General features: G+C 44.9%; 2 protein-coding genes across 3 annotated transcripts; both read left to right on the top strand.

Moving 5' to 3' along the window:
• The first annotated feature begins 176 nt into the window (after positions 1-176).
• On the top strand, positions 177-3,953 carry hpdl (4-hydroxyphenylpyruvate dioxygenase-like). The gene is made up of 5 exons (XM_076093928.1): positions 177-1,037; positions 1,126-1,292; positions 1,388-1,542; positions 2,159-2,274; positions 2,431-3,953. Exons 1-5 carry the CDS (start codon positions 205-207, stop codon positions 2,630-2,632), a joined length of 1,473 nt encoding a protein of 490 aa, XP_075950043.1. The 5' UTR covers positions 177-204; the 3' UTR covers positions 2,633-3,953.
• Positions 3,954-6,634: 2,681 nt separating this feature from the next.
• On the top strand, positions 6,635-21,064 carry fam53b (family with sequence similarity 53 member B). Of its 2 annotated transcripts, XM_076093929.1 has the most exons (6): positions 6,635-6,826; positions 7,626-7,686; positions 13,363-13,595; positions 14,617-14,671; positions 16,366-17,138; positions 20,007-21,064. In XM_076093929.1, exons 3-6 carry the CDS (start codon positions 13,506-13,508, stop codon positions 20,340-20,342), a joined length of 1,254 nt encoding a protein of 417 aa, XP_075950044.1. In that variant the 5' UTR covers positions 6,635-6,826; positions 7,626-7,686; positions 13,363-13,505; the 3' UTR covers positions 20,343-21,064. The 2 variants fall into 2 exon arrangements, with proteins under 2 accessions (XP_075950044.1, XP_075950046.1); XM_076093931.1 differs by lacking the exon at positions 7,626-7,686.
• Positions 21,065-27,601: the final 6,537 nt, after the last annotated feature.

The raw sequence follows: 27,601 nt of genomic DNA, 5'->3' as shown, positions 1-27,601 counted from the left end.
TCTTTATAATGAGATACTATCTAAAAAGAATGACTTAGCATCTCATAATTATGACTTACTATCTCATAATTACTAAGTCATTATTTTGAGATAGTATCTCATTATAAAGACTTACAGCATCTTTATTTTTCCTCAGAGTGGCAGAAATGGGCTTCCATACACAGACGTCTCTTCCTCAATGTAAAATATATTTAGTGGGGCTCGATGGCATCACGTGAGATCCCCGGAAATTGTCATTCCACCATTCGCCCACGCAAGATTTCATTGAAAGCATGGTGCCCGCCCCTTCCTGGGGTCTTGGTAGTGGAGCTCTGTTTGACTCGCCGGCTGTCAAAAGCGTCCCACCGCACCATGGCAGCCCTGTTGACCAGGCTGCACCACATTTCGCTCAACGTCTCCAACGCGGAGAAAGTTTGCAGCGACCTCGTCTCCAAATTCAAGTTCAGTCTGTTTGCCACCAGGCTGACCGATGGGGCCAGGCAGCTGGCTTTCAGAAAGGGAGCGGCTGTCTTCATCGTGAACGAGAGACCAACCCGGAGCGACGCGGTAACGAATGAGAGGCTCCACATTACGCACTCGCGTCCACATGTTCCACAGCTGGTCAACGTGGGGAAAGGCAACCGGGGTGATTCCACGAAATGCCTTTACGACGTCAGCTCGTGTTACCCAGTGAACACTGTCAACAACGTGTGTTTCGAAGTGGAGGATGTGGAAAGGTCATCCAGGGCTCTCCAACACCTGGGCTGCAATTTCATGGTTCCGCCAACGACAGTTCACGACGAGTGTGGTTATGTCACCTACTCGGTGGTCAAATCCATCGTGGGGAACGTGTGCCACACGTTGGTTGACAGGACAAAATACAAGGGCAGCTTCTTGCCTGGGTTTGATGGCATCGAAAATGACTTGCCAGAAACGGACACGTCTTGTCCAATCACACACTTTGATCACATCACATATGTCTGTCTCAAGAAAACAACCAACCAGGTCATGAGGTGGTACGAGAAGCTCTTTGGTTTTCAACGGTTTTTCATTAACAGGTGAGAATTAAAAAAAACACTCACTGTTATGTCCTGTTCTACATTTTGCTCAACTTGATATCTGTAATGAGTCTTTTCTTCTGAATAGTGCTGAAAATGTGGACGAAGGTTTTGTCATAAACCAGGAGGGCATTGGATTGCGTCTAACCGCCATGGAGTACTGGAAATGCAGCAACGCTGGCATCACTCTCCCCTCTGTGGACAAGAAGGAGCCTGACTGCAAGTTTGTGATTGCAGAATCGCTCTTTGATCAAGGTATAGCTGCCGCAACTTGCCAGGTATTTCATTTCTGCCACATTTGAATGGCGTGCACCACCTGCATCATCACTGTGTGCTTGCACTGATTTCAGGAATCAGGAATCAGATTGACACCTTCTTGGAGCAGCACGGGGCCCCGGGGATCCAGCACATAGGACTATACACAACAAACATAGTTTCTACTGCTCATGCGATGGCTGATGCTGGTGTGCAGTTCTTCTCCCCTCCTCAAGCCTACTACATGCAGGTTTGACTGACTCCTACAGAGCGGCACAACAAATAATACTTCTACTCTTTGATAAATGCAAGAAATGGCCCACATTGCATTCAACAAGTCCAAAATGATATTGTAGTAAATAAATGTGTTATGAAATACTCATTTCAGACTCGCAAGACAGATCAGGGTTGTCTTTAAATACTGCAATTACAGAGCTGCACTTGTTTGTGAATTTGCAGCTCCACCGTATTAAAAGAAGGCGTGTACACTGTTTTACTGATAAGAGGAAAACAAACAAGAACTTGTTGACTTTGTCTAAATGTAAATTGTTTTACTGATTAGAGCAAATGAAAAGAATGAGATAGCTTAACTGCGCCTAAATGCTTTCATTTGGTCTCATTTATAAATTGTGAATTGGGTCGCGATGGTTCGTCATATTTAAAAGGTGGGTCTCCAGAAAAAAATAGTTTGGTAAAAACGGCATTAAAGAACACCTTTTTATTCACTTAAGTCTTTTAACAAAGCAGTGTCTATGGCTGATTATTACATTAGATAATTATACATAACATATACTGGTCCTATTTTCAAATGTGTCGTCTTCTACGGTGGTTATCAACCCTTCTACCTACCCTGTGTGTTGTGACAGGTGGGAAAACAGCAGGAGATGGAGGAGGCAGGACTAAACCCCCAGATGCTGGCGAAGCATGGCATTCTCCTGGACACAGATCCGGCATCACAGACCGCATCCAGTGAAAGCCGAGGGTGAGAGGCAATCGAGAGCTGTAATCACGCACCGCTTTTAAAATTGCCTCTGCATCACGCGTCCAATTACTTTCAGTGTAGATGTCGAGTCAACATGTTCCTCAGGGTCACGTAAGTCCACCAGAGTGTCCTTACCTTGTTATTGTCTGTTTCCAGATACCTTCTCCAGGTGTTCAGCAAGCCCATCTTTGCAGAGGACACCTTCTTCCTCGAGCTGATAGAGCGAAGGGGGGCCACAGGTTTTGGCGAGGGGAACATCAGAGCGCTGTGGAGGTCTGTGCAGGCGCACATGGAGAGTCAGGGCGGGGATTCTCAAGGAGAGGAAACTCCAAAAACGGTGCAAACATCCCCGTATTAGTCCATCCAGATAAAAATAATAATAATTTGAGAGTACTTCTAAAATAAGTTTAAAAAGTAGAATGTATAAATGCATATTATATGTTTACAGAGGAGTTTTACCACGAAATAAAAAGCACTTGTGGCAATAGTTGCCTGTTGCACTGATAACAAGTACATTGAGTTATATTAATATCCATCTTTTTTTTTTTTCTTCAAAGATGTAAAACTGTACTTTGAACTATGTGGTACATAAACAGATGCTACATATTCTACTTGAAACTTGAAATGTCACTCCACAAATACACTTTCTGTCGCAGTAAAATAATGTTTTCATTGTGTCAAAGCAAAAACAACTGCCTGACTTCACAGCAACTGTTGCTCAATAAATCTGTTTCTTAAAGCACACCGTGAAGACCAATTACTGTCCTCATAACAAGGTGCTCTCTGTTTAGTAGAATGTGGGTGGGCGGGCTGAATTTCAGAATAAGAGCATTGTAAATATTGTTTTTCATGCGATGATCAATTTTGAGGTTTTGGGCTATTTTGCTTCCGTAACATGTCTTTTTTCAAACTACTAAAAAAGTTTGTTTTACTACAGAGGACTACTTTACACTTCGACTCCACTATATTTCCATAGTATTGTGCTTTTCCTACATGTATGTGACTGATTTTTTTGTGTGCTATTTAGCTGATTTAAAAATGTACATTCAAAACGTGTAATCAGGTCATGTAATATGATGTGTTGTAGATATTTTAACTATAACGGTAAATAACACAAGTAGGGACGATTTGACAGACTACAACAATAAGGCACTTATTAAAACATCAGAATTCATAACTACAATATGTAATAACACATTACATTGTATTACTAGTTCTGTTTAGGTTTAAGTAAGATCAGATAACTCAATACTTAATATAGATTATTATTATTAAACAGTATATAAAGTAGGTAAAGTTGGCTCCATCTTGACCTACTACATGACTGCTTATACTGTATGTTAATGCAGTAATACTTCCATAATATAAGAATAATATAATACCCTGAATGGGGCATTTTTATTTATTTAGTACCTCTACTTTAGGTGCATTCTGCTGATAATACTGTACTTATGTAAAGTTTTAAACACAGTACTTTTATGTAACAGTGTTTTCACTGGGGTACTGTTACTTTTACTTCACTAAAAATATGTTTAGCTCCCTTTCACTGTCAATGTCATATACAAAATGAATAGTATAGTAACAGTATTTCATTTGTAAAACGTAGGCTGATGTGATTATAAGTAACTTTATTTTATCATATAAACATCAAAATCACTAAAAAATAAAGCTGTTCTGAGCTCCGCTGCCCTCTTTTCTGAATACCTCACTCACACAGTCACTCGTGAACCGTTCCTGGAAGAACAGCTGCATCTCTGTCAGATGCTGTGGAGATTTTAGCAATGTGCATACTTTTGGCTCAAAGGCCGCTTTGGAGCCTCTTAGAAGGGATCTCCGAACCCTCAGAGATGCCAGTTCAATTAACTTGGCTGCAAACATTACAGGCGAGGATTAGCGGGAAGGATGAGAAGCAGTGAAATTTAGATGGAGTTCCATGGAAGCCATATGCTCTCTTTGTGGAGTTACAGTATCCCCCACCGAGTAACATCAGAGACTATTTTCAACAACAAGCTGCAAAAAGTGAACTTGTAACTGCATGTACTTCCGCATTTTGACAAACGGTGTCAGTGTTTTTCTTTTACTCAAGTGTCACCCTCTTGGCCAAACTAAACTTTTTAAGAGTTGACTATGTATTTTGGATTCGTTCTCACTGACAGAAAGCTTATGGACTCTATGAAAACCTAATTCAAATACCGCATATAGAACAGGTGTACTCCTTCAGCTGTACAACTACAGTATGAACTGAACGAGTTTAATGTTTTTACTGCATTTGTTTAAAAAAAATTTATGAAAACTTAAATCATAAAACAGGGACTTTTGTCAGGGAAGGAGAGGATTATCTGTTCATTAAAGTTGAGAAGGGATGGCTCCTGTAACAGGAGTCCTTCAGCCATCTGTCTGAGGCCAGTGTGAACCACAGATGGCATACAGCATTCTGCATGGGGTCTCAGTACTGGGAGTTGGAAGCTCACTTCCCATTTACTGTCAACCATATGCTAGCTACAGTTACATTAACAAAGTCAAAGAGAAATGACTGAAACCACCTACTTCATGGTTTGTTGTTTCTCAAACATAGAAGCTATTACACTTTGGGTCAGTCTTGTTGCACTATGATTGGTGGATACTGCCCCCTATGGTTTTGAGTGTCACAACACACACTGCCAAACTTGATGAGCTGCGAGACGGAGTCATCTGTGCCTTTTATGACGACAAAACACAACATGCAACGTCTGCATTTGTTTGCTAAATGGGTCGCTTTCTAGACTGCTGAAGGGGTTTTGGTTAAAAAAAAAATAAAAAATTGTCACCCCCTCACTATAGCTTACATAATGGAGGCGACAAAATCCTCTGTGCCCTTTAACACAAAAGGCAGACAGTCTAAAACCGAGGAGGACAGTCTGACAGTCTGGGGGAGATTAGTGGCACACAACAGATGTTACTCCTTGATTAACAACAGTGTGTGCCAGGGGTGAGCTTCAGCTCCCCACCCTTCTGAGGCCCCAGCGTGTTAACTTCAGCTCCCACAAAATACATTAACATACAGCATGTGATGTGATTGTTGCTATAATATCCAGTTGCCTTACTTTTGTGCAGTAGCCTACGTGTCATGAGTACTGTTGACTTGTGTCTAGGTTCATTAAGTAAACACATTTTTGCCTGCTGCTGTCACTCGATCACAATGTACACATAAGCATGTAGTAAGATGCACAGCTGTTATATATGAAGAAGCTGTTAAAAACAAATGTAAATCAACTCTTATTGTCACACATGTCACGCACAGATGTGTCATTTTAACCTCTGCATTTAACCCATATAGCAGGGGAGCAGATTTGGAGGTCCGGTGCCTTGCTCGAGGGGCATCTCGGCAGTCCCCGGGAGGCAAACCTCTGGCACCTCTCCAGCTATCATTCCACACTCAATACTTGATGAGTGTGGCGACAAGCCAAATCTTGAGCTACTGCCACCCACATTGCATTGGAAGTGGATGGGGTTGCAAGACAATTAACCGGATAGTAAAGTGAAATACTGGGTTTACCTTTTCAGGCTTACTACATGTATTCAAGTAAAAGAAGAAAAAAACGAAGATTACAAGGACTTTGGTGGATAGAACCAGTGGCCTATGTAATATCAATAGTACGTGCAGGTTACCATATATACACTTGTTGCACAACATGTGTTGATATGTAAAGTAAACCAAGAGTTTAATGAAAAAAAAAGTATTGTTCTCTTTTTCTGTTTGTATCACTGGCTGTATAACATACAGAAATGTTAGTAATAACAGGTTGGACATCTTGAGTTTATTGCAATAAAAGTGTAAAAGAAACCTGGGTAGTTTAAATAGCATATTGCATGATAAAGCCAGTGGAGATCCTCTGCTTGTAATAAATGCATTTATTTAGGACTAACCTTAACTTTTATTACACTGAAACTCATTTTGTGAGGGGGAACTAGAAATGTATATCTTTCGCTTTCTCCTTCCATCTGGCTCTTTAAGTCACACGCAGTCGGCAGGTTATCGTGTTACACCACTGTATATTGTGAAAGTGCCTTGTCTATATGCACAGCTCAAAACTGTGTGATTACTTTTCATTACTGCAGGGTGGATCAAACCACTAGTTACAGAATCGGGGGGGGTGGCAGTGTTACAAAAAAGTCTTAAATATATTAATGTTTTACTTTCTATCACCATACGCTTCAGCCGAAATGGATGTAAAACCTAAACAAAGCCAAACAACGCAAATAATTAACGTCAAACTGATAGATTTAGCGGCATGAATAACTTTTGAGACACCCCTCTCCCCTGTCAAAAGTAGTATTGCCCGCGTATGTTGTCACGGGCTTATTAGCGTGCAATCTCGGACAGTAGTGCACTGGGGCAATGTTGTAGTTTGCAGGAGCCGCCTGGAGCAGGACGCGAAGTGAACTGCTCGCCTTGCTTCCTCCCTTGAAGCCTTGTTCTGGTTTTATGTGAAACAAAACCTCAACATGGCCCAGCGAAACTAAGCAGCTGCCCGGTGTTTGTCGGAGATACGAGGCGCTCTCCGTGATGCTTGTGAGTGGTACTTTTTTTGGTGAAATAATATAAGTTTCTGTGCTATAGCTAACTAAGGATCTGTAGCTAGTTCATACAAGTGTGATGCTCCCTTGTGCTTTGGAAGTGTGATTTTTTTTTTTATGATGACACATTTAATCAGAAGGGATTAGTAACAAAGTAAGTCTTCTCTGTGGGAACTTTACACGGCTCTAAATAGTTAGCTTAGCAACTTTTCCTCATGCACTACCATGGCTGTGTCTCTTTTGTCCAGTCTGGGGCATTACTGACATAAACTCAGCTTGAACTGATTTCTGTCGGTTCCTTCTTCTGTTTATTATGTCCTTATTGCCTCTTAATAGATTGTTACAGACAATGTGATGCAATGTTACAGTGGAGATTAATAAAACAAGTGGCAATACGTTTATGTGAAGCTCAGACATGCTCCTACATATACATCTTACAAATTATACCTGTAAACATATCAGTTTTTATGCCAGTGTCATCCACTCATCTTCTTAATGTCAGACCAAGTGTGCTTGGCTTGTTTTTACATCTGACAACAAGTGTAAACTCAGATTCGTTGATAAAATGATCCATTAAGTTTGCAAAGAGATACGTTTATTGGATCACAAGCATTTTATTTGTGAATTGGCTTTCAAGCGCATATATTATAATCTGAAACTGGGTTTTCACTCATACACGGCACCAATGGCACGATAGGTCACCGGTGTATGGCTGCATATGTGTAAGCCTTTTATACCTGATGCCACATCATTTGGTACCCATGTCATTTAGTTCTCTTTCCTGTGTGTTACAGTTTGTGCCGTAGCAGTGGAATGTTGTTGTCTTTTTCGTTATCCAGCCAACCCTCCCCTCAGGTATGAAGACAGAGCTGGCTGACAGATTCTGCAATGTTGGTGCTCAGTGCACAATCATAAAAACTAGAGCTTGTTAAACCTGAATTTTCTCAGAGTGTCCCACGGCCATGATTATTCCTGCTGAGCTCATAAGTGGCGTGACCTTAAAACATGATACATTAAAACAGTTCAAATATAAAATAGGAGACTTACTGGTAGAATGCATATGTGTCACTTCACTTTTTGACGCCGCCGTACGTTTCACATTTTATCATCAGCTGCTTGTGGCCCTTCTGTCGAGTTCAAAATCCTGTTTGCTCTGCAGCCTGCATGTAACATTCTGTGAGCTCCCGTCACACCAATTTCTCTGCCAAACTCATTTCCCTTTCATGAGGGATTTTTGGGGAAAGGGGTTTTAAAGGACCGTTTGTGCTGGTTACTTGGACAAGCTCAGTTTTGAGGCTCTTTTCTTCTGAAACGGAGAGGCATCCACCTGGAGGTCTGGCAAAACCGTTTTAGCTCAAGTATAAAAAAAGAGGCTGCCTATCAGAGCTTGTAGATGACACCGCTTTCCATGTTCATATCACTTGGAATATTAAGACATTTAGACAAAGAGAGCTTTGAAATTAAGGCCCTCCAGGGCCCTGCAAATTGTAATGCCACTGTGATGCCACGGTTCAAACACTCATCTGGAAAAAAGTTACTTCCCTGGCTTTCTCGTGTTGTTTCAGTGGAAATGCAGTGTGGGGGATGGATGCATTCCTGCATGTAAAACTCAGGAGTGCTCTTTCTCCTCCACTCTTAATTTTGATTGAAAGTTATTAGGTCTGCGTCCACTGGGATGGGACTTACTCTTATGCCGGGTCTATTAACATGCAATTTTATTCTGCTGTGGGGAGTGAGAGACTGTTGTGTCTCCAACCTTTTGTAATTAAGAGACTTTCTTAGATTTAGCATTCAAGTGGACAACATTTCTCTCCAACTCGGGACAGGTTTGCTGAAAGCCTCGATTACAGAGCTCAACAAAGCTCTTGTTCCGGACAAATATATACAGTGCGAGTGATTATGTATGAGATGATTAAACAGCAGGCTCGCTTTAAAACGTAGGCCTCCTTGGCTGCCATGCATAGCCATGCTGAGCTTTTGTGTTTATGGTAAGTGGGCAGCTGCATGCTTGTGAGACCTTGGCTGTACCCCAGGACCCTCAACTGAGCCCCGATAACTACTATTGAAGCTCGCTGATTTAAATGTAGAGTGTGCCTCCTGTTTGACATAGCCTAATGTCTGTGAACATGCGGACAGCTGTGGGCTTGCCTCCACCTCACAATGAGTTTCATAAACTTCTTTTCAGTCAGTCGGCCGTGGCAAAACTTGGTGGCACCTGCCCTTTGTGGCACCTAATTAATGAAAACGCCAACAAAGAAAGTTTCGGGTTTCAAAAGCCTCGGGTTTTCACAGTGAACACGATGCACGGTGCTGCAGAAGAGAGAGAGAAAAAAAGCAGAACTCGTTGGCCAATTTGTCATTCAATTATTCGGTCTTCATGAGCCCTGCACGTCTGTCTTGCCTTTTTATTGCATGATCTGCAAACACACCGTTATGACATGAGGAACTGCTGTAATGGGAGTCCAAATATGGATCCCGTGCAAGCTGTGTAACTCAAAAGAAAAGTAGGCCACCAGAGCCAGTAGCTCATGGTTACAATCCTTTTTGAGGAACATCTCCCAGTGGAAAGGGGGGGGGGGGACAGCCGCTCTATTACCCAGCACTCCTCTCACGAGTGGCACCGGTGATGAAGAGCAGCACAAATCCCTCAAGTTAGGTTTCAAGTCGTGGGACGTCTCAGGTGCTGAGCAGATGCTCGGATTACTGAGACGGCCACAATCCCGGGGTTTGTTGGGAGCAGGACACAGCTCCGACTGCCCCGCATGCAGGAATGTCAAAGGAGGAATGTCGGAAAAATTGAACGTAACATCTGTGCTTTTACGTTTTAAGTTTTGTATCAACTTCACACGGACGAAAGCTTTAATAAAAAAATTGAAGCAAGTGTAATAATCCTGAATATAGGTCCATAAGTGGTTTACACAGGCATTGATCAGCAGCCAATAAAAGGTGCAACAATGATTTAAAACGGTGTTGTTCTCCAACCTGCTGCCAAATCCTTATGTAATGTAGGCCTAACCTGTGGGATTACAGTCTGAGTAATGTATGGAAAAGCTGCTCTAATTGGGGAAACGGAGCTTTCATGGGTGGCTACAGTTTAGATGGCTGTTATAATGGCTAAGCTTGACAGTCTGTAGTCTTTCTGGACTTGACCATGATTTGTGAGTCTACATTATAGTAGTCTTGTGTCCTATCTTCTATAGAAAACAGAGCACGGTCTCTTCAGGCTGTTGATAGTTGAGCCGACTCTTTTACACTCAACCCAATAGGCTCTGTGGTTTCCTCGCCTATCTGTCGCTCATCGAGGCCGCGCGATAGCTTGCTATTTCTGACACGCCAAAGCAGCAATGGTTGAAAGGCTGGCGGTGACCACAAAAGGAAGTGTGGCGTCCCATCAGCTCGTCCGAGGCAGCAGCGTTGTTGTCTTTTAGGAAGGCCGCTGTCACTGCAGACCTGTTTGCGTGCGACGGAAAGCCCCGTCTGAGGGGAACGTCCTGCAACGTTCTTCTCCTTCTCAGAGATTACACTTCTCAGCTGTCATGGCTGTTGCTGCCCCAGCCCAGATAAAGAGCTGTCGGCCCGCAGAAGCGCAGAGACGGCAACCGATTCCAGATAATGGCGGCACCCTCGGGGAGAAATTCTAGAAATCTCATTTAACAGAAGACAGAAGTGAACTCCGTATGAGGTGGGTGCATTGGGTGCATCCATTGAGCATTGGAGACCATGCCTTTGTGAGCTTTGTCCATACAAGAAAAAGAAAAAGCCCTTTGCCAGCGCTTCTCAAAATATATTCTATTCACAACTTGTCACAACTTTTAATGTTTTTCAAAGGCTGTGAGTTTAGGCTTTTATAACTGTGTGCTCAGCTTATGTCATGGAGCCGAGGAATGTTTATAATTATGTTATAAACCTCGCCCATTTAAAGCACTGCGCTCAGATTTATGGGATGAAAGCGTAATGCCTGAGCATGAGAAAGATGATAAATTGTTGTGATTCTCTGAAACTAGAAGTGATGTTGTTTACAGTTCAGAGTCCAGAGTGTCAGGCTACACTCAGACTTTTTCCATTTTACCAGGAAAGGGAAACATCATTTCGTGACCTTTTTGTTTGGGTAAACATCACGTCAAAGAGGCTTCTAGTTTTTGCCAATTTCATTTATTTTTGGGCGAGGTTCTTTCTTTCTGTGTCATTGCCATCTGCATCCTTCACCCGAGCCATTAGTGGTAATATGTAAACAATGGTTTCCTCTACCGCAGCATGTCCCTAGTTATCTCTGCTGTGAAACACAGATCTGCGTGGTTAATGGTCACGCACAGTATAAGCTGGCCTGACCTACTCCAGCTCCCAGCTTTGATCTGTTCTGTTCACACAAGGCCAAAAATGAAAGCCTTGAATCGCGTTGATCTCCTTGTAGAACTCTGGCAAACACATCTTTGCGTTCAAGTTGTTTTCCCGGACATGACGAGTGTTAGTAATGGAAATCATATGCTGAATGCAAACACCACCTCCAGTATGTCAGCTCCCTCAAGGTCTTGTGATTCTGCACCCCCCCCCCCCCCCCCACACACACGCACACTCCACCCGCAACCTCTGATGTCGCCTCTTTTGTTTCCCACGGTGTCTCATCTTCTGCACAGAGCGCTCGTTTGTTTCACGTACACCGTCTCTTCCTCCCTTCTTTCTGCCCACCATTAAAACATCCTCTGACCTACGACCATGTTGTGCCCGCCGCACTTTGGTTCAATCCCCTCACTGACGTCACCTCGAGTGGAACTGATCTTGCGGTAGCGAAAAAAATCCTCCGTGATGGCTGTATAGATTTACGTCTATGGCTAATCAGCTGCGTACTGTAACCGTGGAGCAGCACTAATGCGAAAAGGGTTGTTTTGATAACCGCAAGGTCAGCTATTCCCAGCCAGCCCCTGAGGATTCAATTACACAACTTTGACTTTGCTCTATTCCTCTTTGTGTGCTCCAGTGTGGAACACTTTGAGGAAACTTGCCCTCTCTCAGATGATTGATAATCTCCACATCGACAGGCAGGAACAAAACAAGGTATAAAGTTCTAGGTTTGGTGACACTGTGGAGAGACCAGGCGGAAGTGAAAATGCAGTGCAATTTCAATTTACAGGCTACCACGTATGGCGACATAGGCAACGCCCTTTGCGAATCAAAGCGAGAGTTTGCTGGTAATGTTTGCTCGCTCACTTGATTAAAGGAGCTTGTCAAACCACTAACCTTTCTTGAATTTCCACTCTGCAAATTTCCCTTTTGTATAAATTGAACAAGACTGCCGGTGTTTAGGATTACAGTCACTTCAGATTGCAAACAATTCAGGGCTCTATGCTTTTAATGTGTGTGAGGATTCAATGTGTTCAATGACAAACAGAAATTCAAATGGCTTTGAACAGTTTGTGACTGTCTAATGGAAGACAGTAGCTGTAGACAGCTTGGATTCACAGTAGTTCAAATGGTACAGAAAGTTCTCCAACCATTCCTGCAGCATAAGCCACTTCTCCACAGCGTCAACGGTTTCTGCACAACATATTTAAAGATGCTACGTCCCTGTATGTGGTAGCGCTAGTGCCTCCTCATAGCGTCAAAACCATAGACTGTAAATAAGAAGCGGACGTAGTCATCGTGGCGTCAACCATTGGTTTGTGGACTGCCGTTTTGAAGGCTCGAGTTCGGTGATTTGGCCGTCGCCATCTTGGATTACGGCCGTTCCCATCTTGGCTTTTTGCAACCAATGAACAGAAGTGTCCATATTTGGAATGTGGGGGACTGAAGTAGTGGCGGCAGCGACCTGTCAGTCACAGTAAGCCCGTCCTGAAGCATACTCCGCTTTATGGTCTATTTGACTCTAAATGGCAACATTATTTACTAAATGAACATCATGCTGTATTGAAGAAGACTTGAAACTAGCGATTGAGATCATAAACTAATGTTCACAATGTTAACTGAGGTAATAAATCAAGTGAGAAGTAGAGTAATTTTCTCATAGACTTCTATACAATCAGACTTATTTTTGCAACCAGAGGAGTCGCCCCCTGCTGGCCAGTAGAGAGAATGCAAGTTTTAAGACATTGGCTTCACTCGGCAGAACTGGAGTTTGCTGCCTGGTCGAAAGTCTTGTCAGAATTAGCACCTTTAGCAAGTGAACTTGTTTGATTCGTACTAAGCATACAGACCAATCAGGCAGAGAGATAGATTATGCTGCAAGTCATTTGGACGATTCGATACTTTTTTTGTGTCACGATTGGAATCCATAGTAAGTGCAGAGAATGCAGCCGACATCCTCTTCGATGAATGAAGCTACTCACTCAACAGAACAACCTCTGAAGTCATGTTTGCTACTGAAAGGCCGTAAGAGAGCATTGGGTTTGCCCTCCATTGACTGTGTGTTACAGAGCCTCCACTCAGGGGATGTGTTCTCCCCGATCCAGCTGGATTGTTCTCCGCTTATATGTCCGTCAGAATGTCAGAAATGTACTGAGTTCTAAACCCTTTGCTCATCTTTGTGTGTCTGCTCAGGATTGCGCCGAGGAGTGAAGCACATTCCTGAAGGAGTTGACGGCTGCTGTCTTTAAGTTTATGAGAAACCAGCCTGCTCACACCGTGCCGGTCAAGATGGACGCCAACTTTTCTTGCCCTCACTGGAACAACTTGGGACAAAGATGTGTATTGCCATGGTGATCATTTTCAAGAAAACACTGGAAAAGAAGGGCGCCGATGATGTAACATCCAAAAGTACAGATTTGGGCCCGGTGAGAGGTTATTTTCTACTTCTTTCCGTGTGACGTGTAATTGTATGTTTGTATGTAGCATTGTCAACAAGCCTGAACTGCACTCGTCAAAGGGGAAGACGACAAGGTTCCTGCACCTAAGCCAATTCCAATGTGGCCCCAACACCCTCGCCGTAGGGTATAAATACAACGGCACGCTTCGGGACAAAATTCCCTCTCTCCGGCAAGATGTATACTCACTGTTGGAGGATTGTATAACCCACTCCCTGCAAATTGGTTTGGTTGATGGCACTGACTATGGTGGACACTCACCGTAAACGCGGAGCGGAAGTGCGTAAGGGAGAGGGTGTAGGCGGTGGTTTGGAATTGGGCCTAAATCAACAAATTTGTTGCCAGCCACTCATCGCTCCAGATCAGTTTAATGGCTCTACGTTATGTTTTCCTATTTTGTCAACTTTAATTAGAGCCTAAATTTGACTTTTAGCTTCCCCTGAGTCAAGAAACATGAATAGGTGTTGGCCTTACTAAATGTCAGGAAGTGATGTTGAACATTGGGCATAAGGAATGTTTTTGTTACAATTTCTCATAATTGTATCACACTAGCTGCCGGGCCGTTTGTCATCTGGTTTTGAATCCCCCCCCCCCCCCCCCCTTGCTCCGTTTACTTTACTCAAAATGACAATGGAGTATCTTAGTTCCACTGGGCTGACTAACTCTGACTCATTTTATAATCAGCATCCATGCAGAGTGAGAAAATCCCCCCACTAATGTGGACCGTTTGCCCTCTCAGCCACGTGAAATGAAGTCATCATGCGCCGAGGTGTCAATCAGAGGCATTCATGGTGGAACACTCTCTGTTCATGGGTTGCACTTAGGTCTTCATCTCTCAGCAGCAAAAAAAATGTGCTACGACAATACAAAAAATCTGACTTAACAAAAGGTTCTGATTTAGCATTTGTTGATTTATTGACGTGTTAATGCTAGAACCTATTCATGTGACTTTCTGCAGAGCTGACAGTGAATTTCTCTTGCATTTCTGCAGTTCCAGGCACAGACCATGACCCAGGGGACTGCACTTTTCTCTTGTGGACTCATGGGTAAGAGTCTGCCGTCTTTCTCATCAATGTACACATTCACACCTGTAAGTGTGTTGTGTGATGTGGATCATTTCAGTAGTAAATAACCAAAGGAGTAATTTAGTAGTAAAACATGTAAATAAGTGTCTATTTTAGATGTCAAACAAAACAAGGTACTTCATTACATTGATGCAAATGTATTATCGCCATACCTGCCATCACGAAATGTACATGACAAGTAAATATGTACTTCCAACAGCAGCTTGTAGAGAGCTCAGAATAAGTGTATTTTGACAGCAGAGGTTTTTGGAGCTGCTCGGCTGTAATATTTCTGAGAAATTATTGGCAGAAGGGCAGCAAGCCAGTCTATATTGCATCTACGGTGACACGGCATAATGTGAAACGTGTCTGACAGGTGTTTCAGCCAAGGCAATAATGACTCCGTGTTAGCGGCTTATCATTAGCTGGGATCTTATGGACACTCCTGCATGCTTTTGCAAGTTGGACATTATGGTTATGACTGAGTAACAGCTTTTACAGTCTTTGTTTTGTAAGATTAGATGGTATTCTGTCCTTGCAGTATCTTGGCATCGAGTGTGTAATACTGGCAGAGTACACAGCAGCACCAGTAGGTGTTGTTAACACTGGCCTTTGTCTTCCGTCCTGCAGATGGTATTTTGGATTTTTATCTCCGGTGGAGAATAGACCTTTTGCATACCAGGAGTGGGCAGTGGCCTCGACGTTTAGTATCTGACTCAGAGTTGACTGACCAGTTTAGTTGGCTGACCCATTCAGCTATTCAGAGAGTCTCTGTTGTGGGAATAACAGGTGCTTTCCAGGCATGGCAGCTACAGTACTAGTGCGGAAGTAAAGGCAGATAGGGAGCTGGTTTGGATCTCCCAAAAAAAAAAAGAAGATAAGCTTTAGTCCAAATGTTTATGATGGGTTATTGAGGTTTGATATTAAGTCAGTTAGACACTGAGCTGGCCCCCCCCCCTTCCCAATTAGCTGGGATTAAACCTGCCTGGAGGACACAAGTTATTTTTAGGGCCCAATTTCACAAAGCAGTGAGTAGTGGCATTACAAAGTACACATGCTGGGACCAACGCCCTGACCCAGACTGGAGCGGTGTCATTGATGAGGTTGCCAAACATAACCTCCAATGATTGTAGAACCGTGGCACGAAAACATGTTTTTTTTAAGGCCAGAGGTTCATCTCGAAAGTGATTCTCATAGTGTGTTTTTCTAAAGGAGGTTCCACACCAATAAAATTAAGTGTCAAGAGCAGGGTGATTTTACAAGCCAATATCAGAGCTGCTTCAAGGTCTTGATACACTTACATTTACTACTTTGGCAGACATTGTGGTCCAAAGTGATATATAAAATAAATAAATACCCAGAATAATTATGATCAAGTTGATCCTGAACTGGCAGTCATATGACAACCTACGCTGCCTCAGTGAAACATCTTATAAAAAGGTTCACTTGTTTCCCATATAGTTAAAGTTCATTTATACATAAACATCCCATTTTTTCGACCTGTTGTATGCCAAAAAAACAACCTAATAGACAAAATGTTGTATTTAGTTTTTAACTTTTTAAGACAAAAGTCAGTGTCTTGGTGTGCAAATAAGCCCATAAATCATTTCCTATGTCTTGTCTGTGATCTGATTTCAAGTTATTTAATTCAAAATTATTCTGGTCTTTTGCTGCAGAGACAAGCCGGTGGCGTGAGTTGGGCCACAGCTGTGCTATACAGCAGAGACCGGTTGGGACCAGCCTGGAGAGCCTGTGGGACGTCCTGCCTGAGGTGCACAAGAGTTCTGCCCACTGGGACTGGGACGTTGGCTCCACTTCGACCACAATCACCAGCTTGTTGCATGACCTCAGCCTGACTGAGGCCGCGTCCTCGCACTCCACTGCACCCCCCAGCAAGCGCCAGTGCCGGTCCCTGTCTTGCTCAGATGAGCTCGGCGGCTGCCGCTCCACCTGGCGCCCTCAGGGCTCTCGCGTGTGGACGACGGTGGAGAAGAGGCGGTGCCACAGCGGCGGCAGCGTCCACCGCGGCGGTGGCGGCGGCGCGGTAAACACGCAGCTCGGCTTCCCGGCCATGCAGCGCAGCTCCAGCTTCAGCCTGCCCGCCCGCTCCAACACCCTGGAGCTGCCCTGCTTCGCCCGGCGTCTCCCCTGCCCCTCCGCCTTCACCGGTCTGACGCCTGCCTCCTCCATGACCCTGTCCTCCGAGCCCTCAGCGCAGCCCCTCTACCTCTCTCATGAACAGATCTGCCTCCCCGAGCCTCGCGGACCCTCGCCGGCCAGCTCCCCCGACTCCACGCCCGAGCTGGAGCGCCGCGGCGGACAGGGAGGTCTCGCCCGCAGTCGCTCGCAGCCGTGCGTCCTCAACGACAAGAAGATCGGCGTGAAGCGCAGAAGACCAGCTGACGCACAGAAGCAGAGGCCGTCTTTGGACCTGGCCAAGATGACACAGGTTGGTTTTTAAAAGTGTTTATTCCATGTTTAATCAGGACAATAGACACTTGATTAAATACTGCAATCTCTGCCAGTTATAGCCAGTCATATAAACTGTTAAACAGTTGCACCTGAGCAAATCCTATAATTTATTGGAGCATTTTATGTGCCATTTATTTATTGGTTGAACTTGCCACAGCCTTCTTATGTGCTCCAAAAGAGTTTGAGCATATGAGACAAGACCCTCAGGAAATAGTCATGCCAGCTGGACGCTCTGCTCGGTCCATCAGTCTCACTAACATTAGCTAGTTATACTACGCTGTTGTGGCAACTTGCTCCTGCTCATGTTGGATAAACAAACACTTCCAACTAAGGTCACGCCGCTGTGTCTGTTCTCCATCAGCACACCTCAGTGTTTCTGCAGGCATGGGCATTAAACGAAGGCGATCATTGCAGGAGGAGGAGTCACGCAGGCCTGTTCTGGGTCACATTCCATTATGTGGTTGTGCATTTGCAGAAATAGAGCGCACAACGCATATAATTCCCTTTTTTCAAAGTACTGGATGGAGATGATTTGATCAAAGCAGGAGTTAAGATGCCAGTCACATGATCAGATGAGTTTGTTTTAGTTCAAAAGAAACGATCTTACGAAACCAACCGTGTTTCAACAGACATCTGCACATCCTGACAGGCTCTTTTGTCTCTTTGCCCCACAAGCACACAGACACACGTAGTTGAGTTTCACACGTACACCGATTGGATCATAAACACAGAGCTGGACTTGGCCCCCTCTGAGAAAGTCACCCAGAGTTCAGCAGTCTTAACAGCCGCTGTGACACGACAAGCAGACGCCACACACGCTCCGAAAACAGGGACGAGGTCAGCGTGGAGAAAACAGCCTCAGGCGAGGCTACTAACAATATTTTCACAGAGGAACGTCAGGGTGCTGAGATTGTTGCCATTGTAACTTTCCTGCCGGTTGTGCATTGCGTGCTCTGTTCCTCCATGTGAGGACTGATGCGTTTCATTGCATCGTATATATATTTTCGGTTTTGACATCTTTTTTAACTTCTCAAGTGACTCTGGTTTAGAGGCAAGCCATTTTATAGACTTAAACATTATGGGCTTCATTTTTGATTGATTAATTGAAAAACAGACAGCTTGTTTAAACTTAGAAGTCCGAAGTATGTCGCTGCAAAGACTCAGAAAATCACAATAGCAAAGATGTCCGCTTGCGATGACCAAACTCGCTCGGCACTCGACTCTTACGGGGCTCCACACGCGTCACCGTATCAGTACTCAAAGTCACCTTTACTCTTCAGAGGTTGGTCGCAGTGCAGAGTGTGTCTATAAAGTGTGTCCTCTCATCCACACGCCACAACGGTGTAGTTTACTCAGGGAGAAACCGCTACCCTCACTGCGGCTCTATGAATGTCAGGAAGTAGAGCAGCTGTGGCAGAGGTTACAGATCGCTGCACAGGGGAGATGCGTGTTGGGTAAAGAGATATTGATTTCTGTAAATTCAGCTCAGTGGGTGGATCGCTGCCACAACCGGGCCTCACGGGCTATTGATCAGCTTGTATTGATGGAGAGTCAAGGTCAGTAAGGTCTTCTCCATTTCATTCAGAGCGAGAGGAGGGAGGGGGTGGTGGGGGGGGGGGGGGGGGTAGCAGACAAACTGGACACTGGCAGCACTTATTCATGACCCGCATTGTAATGCGGTGCAATAAGTTGTGTGCGGACACTCTGTGAAAGACGCTTTTCTCTGCCCGAAGCTCTTCCTCTGCAGAACTCCCCCTCTGCTCCAAGCTACAGCGAGATACTCGGTGCACTTAATGTCGACCGCGTCGGCGTTGTTTTGGTACGGTCCAGACTTGCTCACAGCCTTATCGGTGCGGTCCCATGTGACGGTGAACACAGAAGTGCTAATGCAGAAGGCAGCAATGTGACACTGGTCCGGCGCTGACAAATGTACCCGCTTGAACGGAGCCGAGAAAAACAGCAGGGCCACGTTTGATCTGATGTGCCAACACGTGGATCATTTCTCTTTACATTTCACCCGTTCTCATGTCGTTATCAACCGAATCTCTTTGGGCTTTTTAACAGTTTTTGTAGACAGAACGGTAGAAGACGACACTTTGTGCTCCTGTGGTTCCTACACTTGGCTGTGACCTGCATCCCCGACAATCCGGTGCTTGTTACGTAAGCACACAAGTGACAGGAGGTTTCACAGAGGCCCTATTCTCCCGTGTCCTTCTGTCCCGACACCGTAGTGGCCCGGGCATGAGGCAGCTGTCCTGCCCTCTCCACATTAGCTGGATAAGCCTCTGTCACAAAGCCTTCCACTCCAGCACCCACAGCTGTCCCGGTGCTCGCCTGCAGCGGAGTTGGCACATGTGGATTTGCCTAAAAGGAGGTTCCTGGGTTTCCCAGATGTATGCCGGCCTTTCACTAGATCTGTACAATGAACACAGAGTCCAAAGGCCCTCTGGGTATCTGGCCACTTGCTGCCTGGACCTCAGATCGCATCCACCAGTCACTACCAGTTGCTCCAGTATGTAATGCAGGCTAAATTTATACCCTTCAAATCTTCTTTTTTTTTTTTTATTACAGTGGTTGTTGATCAGTGTCCTCACTGACTAACCCACATACTGAGAGTACAGTAGAGGGATTGTTTTCATAGGATGGCTGTATGATGGCTGTATGCCTTTTTAGTTTTGCTTGTGCCCTAGTTGACTAATGGGTCCAAAGTCCAACACGAAGGAAATGTTTTTGATTGATCACAATGGAAACTATAGACTTCTACTAAGGATTTGACATATTTGTTTAAGTTAATGCTCGTTTCATTGAGGACATTCACTCTACGCTTCTTTCTGTACTTCCACAGAAACTTCGGAACTTCCACAGCCTCAGCTGCCCTGGAATCACCGGCGAAGACGGCTGCGAGTCAAGCCCGGCCCCCCCCACTCTCAGGAGCACCGCTCAGTGTTACGCCGGCGACTCGTCACCAAGCGAACGCGGCCCGGAGGACGTTCAGCCTTGGACCAAAGAGGGCGAGATCCCCCAGGAACCGTCAGACCCCACCATCGAGGAGGCGGACTGGATGCCGGGGACGACCAACGGGAAGGACAACGAGCCTCTGTGGGCGGGGCTGTGTAGCATGAGGAAGGACGTGTATCAACTTGGAGGCGAGCTCGACATTGAGCAAATTGAGAGGAACTGAGCTGGACCGTCTCCCTCTCAGGGGACACCAATTTAGGGGGACTGAAAGTTTATCACCAGGTGGTACAGTACTGATAGTCTTAAGGACAAAGCAGGTGGAAAGCTAATGCAGTGAGCGTTCCAGCACTAGTTATTTTTTATTTTTTTCCCTAAAGGAGAGATTGAGCTTTGTGGGCCATTTTTTGGAGGCTTTGCGTAGTCGGAAGCTACTCCCACACTGTGCGTTATCTCAACTGTCTCAGGAGAACAAGGAAGTCGGGGAGGACTGATAGAACTGATGGATATAAAGCGATATACGTATTAATGTTGGCTCAGAGACTGGGGTTTCACATGTCTCTGTAACCCTGATTACCTTCATTGTGCTGCGTTTGGAGAGAATTCACAGCAGGTTTGTATCAATTCTCTGCACTAGAAAGAGTGTCCGTTCCTCTTCAATAGTACATGAGTACACGATGGACAGAAATGAAGACTACTTGGAGAGCTACTGTTAGTAAAGCCCCTTTCACTCTTATCTGAGCAACAAGCTGCACCCACACACACACAACCTGTAAAGTATATTAACATTTCACACAGTAACATCAGGCGTCTCTCTGAGATCTCCCCTTTGTGTGAGAAAACCTTTGTGATTCTAATAGCGTTAATATTCTTTTTACAATTTGTAACTACAAAGTTATGTAAAACATGAGCATATTTCTATACAAATAAAACACAGTTTTAAATGTGTCATTTGTAATCACATTATTTCAACGTCTTTATTCACAAAATCTCAACAAAAATGTGTGTTTAGATGAAAATGTGAACGTTAGATGTGGCGTAATTGCACACCTCGAAGGAAAAAAACGCAAGTGGACGTGAATAGACGCAAATTTGCTCTCTAAATGGCGCAAATCCCTCCGAATACTGCAAGGCTTTGCGTTAGTTCTGAACCATAGACTGTTTATTAAAAGGGTTTGAACAAACTGCCATCTTTCAGCCAGGAGGCCGCCGTTCGTTACCCGTGTGAAACGAGAAGTCAACGTTGATTTATTTGTCACAAAACTTCCGTAACTTTGATAAGGATAAGGATGTTTATTGTATGAACACACAACGAAATTGAGTTGGCGACTCATCAGTACAGCAGCAACAGTTAAAAAGTGTATAACAACATTAAGACAAGACTTAAGGCTTCAAAGTGAAAAATGTGCTTGGTTACAGTGTCGTGTTATTGACTTTGTTTCAGCACTGTCCGGTGTGAGCTGGGTGGGGTGGCGGTGGGTGGGTGATGGAGGAAACCGCTCTGGGGAAGAAGCTGTTCCTCAGCCTGTTAGTCCGGGTTTTGATGGTCCTGTATCTCCTTCCTGATGGTAGTGGAACAAACAGAGAGTGACCCGGGTGAGTGATGTCTGTGCAGATGTTTCTGGCCTTCTTCTGGAGACGACCAGCATACAGTGTCCAGGTCAGGCAGGGTAACTCCCACAATCCTCTGTGCTGTTCTAACCACCCGGGCCAGGTCCCTCCTGTTCTCTGCTGTGCAGCTGGCGTACCACACAGTAAAGCTTTCTCATACACATACACTTCTGTAGAAGTTAACCAGAAGTGCAGGGGGCAGGCCAGCTTGTTTTAGCTTCCTCAGAAAGAAGAGCCTCTGCTGGGCTTTCTTCACCAGGTGTGATGTGTTCAGGGACCAAGTGAGGTCTTTAGTAATGTGGAGCCCCAGGAATTTGATACTGTCCACCCTCTCCACCTCCTCCCCACTTATGTAGAGTGGAGAGGGTGTGGTCTTCCTGGATCTCCTGAAGTCCACTATGACTTCTTTGGTCTTGGTGGTGTTCAGGACCAGGTTGTTGTCCGAGCACCACTCAGCCAGATGTTGGACCTCCTGTCTGTAGTGTGTCTCGTCATTGTTGGAGATGAGTCCCACCACAGTGGTGTCGTCAGCAAACTTCACTATGTACGGCACTTCTGTAGCTATTTTAACCCAAACAATCTTTTCCTGAACCTAACCAAGTAGTTTTGTTGCCTAAACAGTAGTTTCCCGTGAAGACGGAAGTTTATTTTAAAGAGGCCTTATGCATGTAACGAGCGGAAATTGACAAGTGTTGCTGGCTTTTGTAGGACCACACACAAAAAACGAGGAGTAACTTTTCGTAAGACATCATACGAAACGTATATACATTAGCTAGCAGTTGAATAGTATTGTAATTAATGTAAAGTACTATAATTACATTGACTTTGAGGTATTTCTGTTTACTATAACAGACTTAACTACCAAACACCTGCATGCTTGTTAATGACACTGTCAGGGGCAATTCTAACTTTTCATTTTAAAGTAAATGTAAGTGCATGCTGATGAACCTTGCGTACTTTACAGTGTTAAAGCATGAGCACGGGCGATTGTGGCTAAGTGGATAGCAGGGCCGTCTTTCAATCAGCGGGTCGGTGGTTCGAACCCCGGCTCCGGCTCCGCTAGTTGCATGTCGATGTGTCCTTGAGCAAGACACTTAACCCCAAAATTGCTCCCGTAGCTGTGCCTACGGTGTAGAAATGTCATAGACTCTGAATTGTAAGTCGCTTTGGATAAAAGCGTCTGCTAAATGACTGTAATGTAATGTAATGTAATGTAATGCATGACTTCACTGTGGTATTGCTACTTTCATTTAAGAGAATAATCTGAACGAGAACACCACTGCTGCTGCTTTTAGCCGAGCACATGCATTAACAGCAAGGTCATTGTTGGAGACGTCTTTAATGCAACAATGCAGACTGACCCAATTAAGTAGCAGGAAAAGACAATCACGGTCGTAGTAGTGGCACTACTGATGAGCCTGTGTTTGTGTGCTGAAGCGGGAGTGAGTCGGGAGGACGCCAGGCAGGGGTGGGAAGTCCGGTCCATGTTTCTTCTTTTTTTTGATGGCGGGTGGAGTGGTGGAGCTGAGCGGCGGTTCACCCCAGAGACCTCCCTCCCTCCCTGCACTGGGAAACAAAAGAGGCTTTTTCTCTGAGGAGCACAGTGACGTGGGAGGCGGCTGTGAATGTGGGCCATGTGTCAGGGCTGCTGCTGCTGGTGCTGCTGCTCCGTTTGTCTGCATCCCCTCCCCAACTGCCTGTGCAAACCCTCCACAATTATAACTTTTTTCATTCGTTGCTCCAGTACGATTGCGTACTCGTCATTCTTTGAAAGCGCACGGTGCAACTGAGGGATGAAAGTCACCTCATTAAAGACCGGCTGAGCAATTTCAAGATTGCTCGACACGCTGTACTCCAGACGCAAATACCACACAAAGCATAACTGTGGGATTAAACTTGCCTACAGGGCCAATGCATAGTCTTGTAATGGATTGGGTTATTGTACTGTTGCCTGAGAATCTGTATGCTTGCATAGTGAGGTCATATTTACACTGTCACAGAGCTACAAGCAAGCCGCTGCTTTTCACTGGTTGGGCCCTTTTTCGGGGGCCGAGTGGAGAAGGAAATGGGTAAACAGAACCCTTGTAAACGTGCCGTGGGGCAGACTGACACACCGAGGGACACCGGCCTTTAATCAGTGCGTTGACAGAAATGAAAGAAGGCTGTGTTCCGAGAGAAGATATGAGTACAAGAGGAGGGGCATGTCACGCCCGATGTTCTGCACTACACTGGTCCACACAACCCCCACCAGCACTGACACAACAGGGTGGTCATTCTTGGAGGTTATGCAAAGTCCTATCTGCTCTAATGACGAGCCACATCACAGGTGCATAACACGTTCGTCTGCTTTCCTGCCGTTTTTCTTTCCACATGTCAACAATTTTAAAAGCTGTATTCAATATCCTAAAGTTACCTGTAGTTTGAAATTCCTGCAAACAGTAAATTGAATTTTTCAGAGAAGTCCTTTTCAGAAAAATTAAACCGCATGTGACATGAAACTGAATGTTGGCGCTGGTTTCCAGGTTTGGCAGCTCAAATGTGGTTGGGGTGAAAAACAATTAAGCTGTAGCACCTTGCCACAAAACATTTCCAGTTGCAGCGCAAGTGTTGTCTGAAGCTTTTCTAATCAAAATACTGAGAGCACAAACCTTACCGTAAGCTCTAAATGAACAAAAAGCTACTTTTTCCTTTCTGTCCGTATGCACTGAATCAATACACTTTTGTAGGTGGAGGTAGTTATCGCGTTGAATCTCACCCACACACTTTCATACAAGACCACAAATTGTGTTTGAGATACAAAAACATTGTTTTAAAAAAGGTCAGTCGGTGTTATGTCTGAGCCAGCAATGGTGTGCAGAGATGTATCAAGGCCATACAAGCCTTCTCAAGTCCAATAGCTGTCCCTTCAGCAAGAGGATTGTAGGATCTAAATTGAGCGTTGAAAGCTTTGGCTTCTACAAAAGGTAACCGGACACCTTCACAGGAGAGAGCCTCAGCAGAGTCAGACAGCTTTCAACTCGAGGTCAGCCGTAAGCCTTCAGACCGTTTTCTAGGCCAGGGCAGTTAGTTTACGCTGCATTGGTGACATAGGACCACCCTTTCTCCTGGATTATACGTACGCACACTCTTGGGTATGACATCACGGGGTCATGCTTAGTGTCAGGAGAGCCCGGCCTCTGAGGCTTTAGCGGGCTGTTGAGGAGGGGTCGTGTCCCTGGAGGGGCCAGTGACGGCTGTGACCGCGTTAGAGTACAGACCGCTTTGTGTATGAACTGAGACGCTTCTCAGATTGCCTGTAAACCCTCAGAGAGAGGAAATTCAGGCCTCTGCTGCAAAGTTTCAGAGCCCTCCCACGCCACCGAGTGCTGTTGGCACGGCCGCCCACAAGGTGATGAAATGTGGGGAAAACCATGTGTCTTGGCGAGTAAGAGAAACAGGCCTCCTCATGGACCAAGTGCTCCCTACACAGATAGGAGGGGGGGGGGGCAAATAAGCGACTGCTGTCAAAACAGCGTGCGTGTTTCCACAGATAACGGTGCATTTGGTGCTGCAGGTGTGCAGTGTTGTCTGGTCAGCTGACCCGCCGTTTCCTGTCAAACAGGAAGCGCCAAATGAGTGGAGATGAAAGTTCAAGGTAACACACAGCTGGCAGTTGTTTGGGTGGGTTAAATGCAGGTGCGCTACAAGAGCAGCAGTGTGCATGCCGTGTAAGAGGAGCCTAAGCCAAACAGATGCCACAAAAACGTTTATGAATGTTGGCTCAGCGACACACTGCAGCAGTGTGCGTGTATAAAGATCTCACGGGGCCTCATTTTAGATTTGATTTCAGGATCATTCTAACAAATATAACGTTTCAGAGTGCGTGGAAGTCACTTATCCAGTCAGTGACACATTTAAAAACAAATCACACCGTTGCTGGATTTGGTTACAAACTGGACTTTTGTGCAAATGAGGCCCCTAGGAGAAAGTCAGCACTGGAGTCTGGCCATGACACATTTAACAAAGAGCCACATTCTCCTCCTCATGCAGCATGTGTCTGTGTACTCCTGACAGACACATGCTACAGGGCTTTGCATCCCCGATGAGTCAGTAACGTAAAACGAGATCATGAGCTTAACGACCGCAGGTTGTACCGGGAGAAGAGGGAGGCGAGGGTGGGGATACTCCCGCAGACATGCATCATTCACAATCAGTCATAATCCTGTTCTGGTGTGACTGCAAAAGCTGATATTTTAAGATAAACATCTAGCTGACGTGTGCTGCGGATCAAGAAGACTTCATGGGGAATGACATTTGCAAGAAATATGCAGAATTTGTAAAATGACGAGTTCACAACTGTGAACTATTTTTCTGGATTAGTTGGAATAAATGTTTCATTCCTTAAAATGTCAAGTTTCAAGTTCCCAAAGCGTCTTGGGCTTGTTGGTTATTTTGTCTGAAAAACAGCGTGCAAGTAAACTAAGACGGGGGTCTAACTAAGATTTGCTAATTAGTACAAAACGCAGAGTACAGCTGAGGCTCATGGGACATGGGGTTTTGCAGCTAAAACAATTAATCAGTGATTATACTTATTTTCTGTAACTTTTCTGCAAATACAGTAAGTGCCTAATCGCTTCAGGACTAACCGTGTTTACATGAGAGTAAGTAATGCAGTATTGTGTGAAAACAACACTAAACACTACACAGATGTTAAAAAAAAAAAAGGTCCAAAGATGACAAACTGATGTGCCAATAGCTTCCAACTGGGAAAAAACCCCACAGCAACAACTTCAGCCCGTCAAAGATTTGACAGCGTATTATGTCTGTCGATACTGTCATGTGGCAGTGAGGTCAAACATGCCCAGACATGTCTCCTGAAATGAGGTCATCTCTATTATTTGAAAGGTAATCTTGCTTCACAGTCTGTGGTCACAGTGAGGGAATCAATGTGCTGCACTCTAGGAGGACTTCATGACCGTTTCCCTGCCAAAGCAGCCTGCAGAGGTAAAACTGCTGCTAATTTGTAACTTGTGTGAAATGGGTGGATGACCCTGAGCCAGCATGAAACTGGTTTGGCCATCAACCAGCTATCTCTGGGGCGTGTGTGTGTGTGTTTAACAGCTAGTGATGATGAACCAAGAGGTGGTGTTGAAAAACTGTGGCCTACATCCTTTAGAATGACCCTAAACTGCACTTCCATGAACTGGAACTTAGTTAAAGCCAAGTGAATTCATTCGAAAGCAGTCAAATATGTGTTTAATAGCTCCACACAAGGCCAGCGGGCGGGTAACATAACGGACAAAACACAAAGTCAAACAATGTGTAAGCTGTTAGAAAACTGCGTACCAGCTGCTAGTACTTTGCCGTGTACATTAATATTTGGTACACCCAGTTCAGGCACAGTTTCTTAATACTTAGTAGCATTTCATTACCTTTAATTGCCAAATAACATTCAAGCCTGTGTCAACGAATGGTGAAGTGAACCAGAAAGACCTCAATGAATTACTTGGCAATGGGCTTTTGTCCTTGTTGAATCTATTTGGTGCACTGAAACCTTAGGGGCAGCGATGGAGAATCATTTGTTTTACGCCCCACTTCCACAGGCCTCAATGATCCAGCTGGCACACAAAAGCCCAATAACCAACTCTTTTCCCCTCATCGTGTTATTTAACCTCACCGTAGACACCGGAGTGAATGCGCTTCGTCTAATGAGCGCCAATTAACATCGTAACGATGACGGGACAATCCCCCAGCAGAGGCGGCTTACAGTCAAGTAAATAAAGATAAGCAGTTGCAGATTTGCACTCATTTCGTTTACAGAGGGGGGTGGGGGAACATGAGCTCGAGCACCAGCGTAATTCATCACACTCGCCTGTGTTCTGCATTTATCATCTC

This window comes from Anarhichas minor, unplaced genomic scaffold (assembly GCF_050575085.1).
Source record: "Anarhichas minor isolate MPS153535 unplaced genomic scaffold, ASM5057508v1 ptg000017l, whole genome shotgun sequence".
In the NCBI taxonomy this organism is placed as follows: Eukaryota; Metazoa; Chordata; class Actinopteri; order Perciformes; family Anarhichadidae; genus Anarhichas; species Anarhichas minor.
Note: the sequence above shows the minus strand (reverse complement) of the source record. Positions and strands in the feature narration are given on the sequence as shown.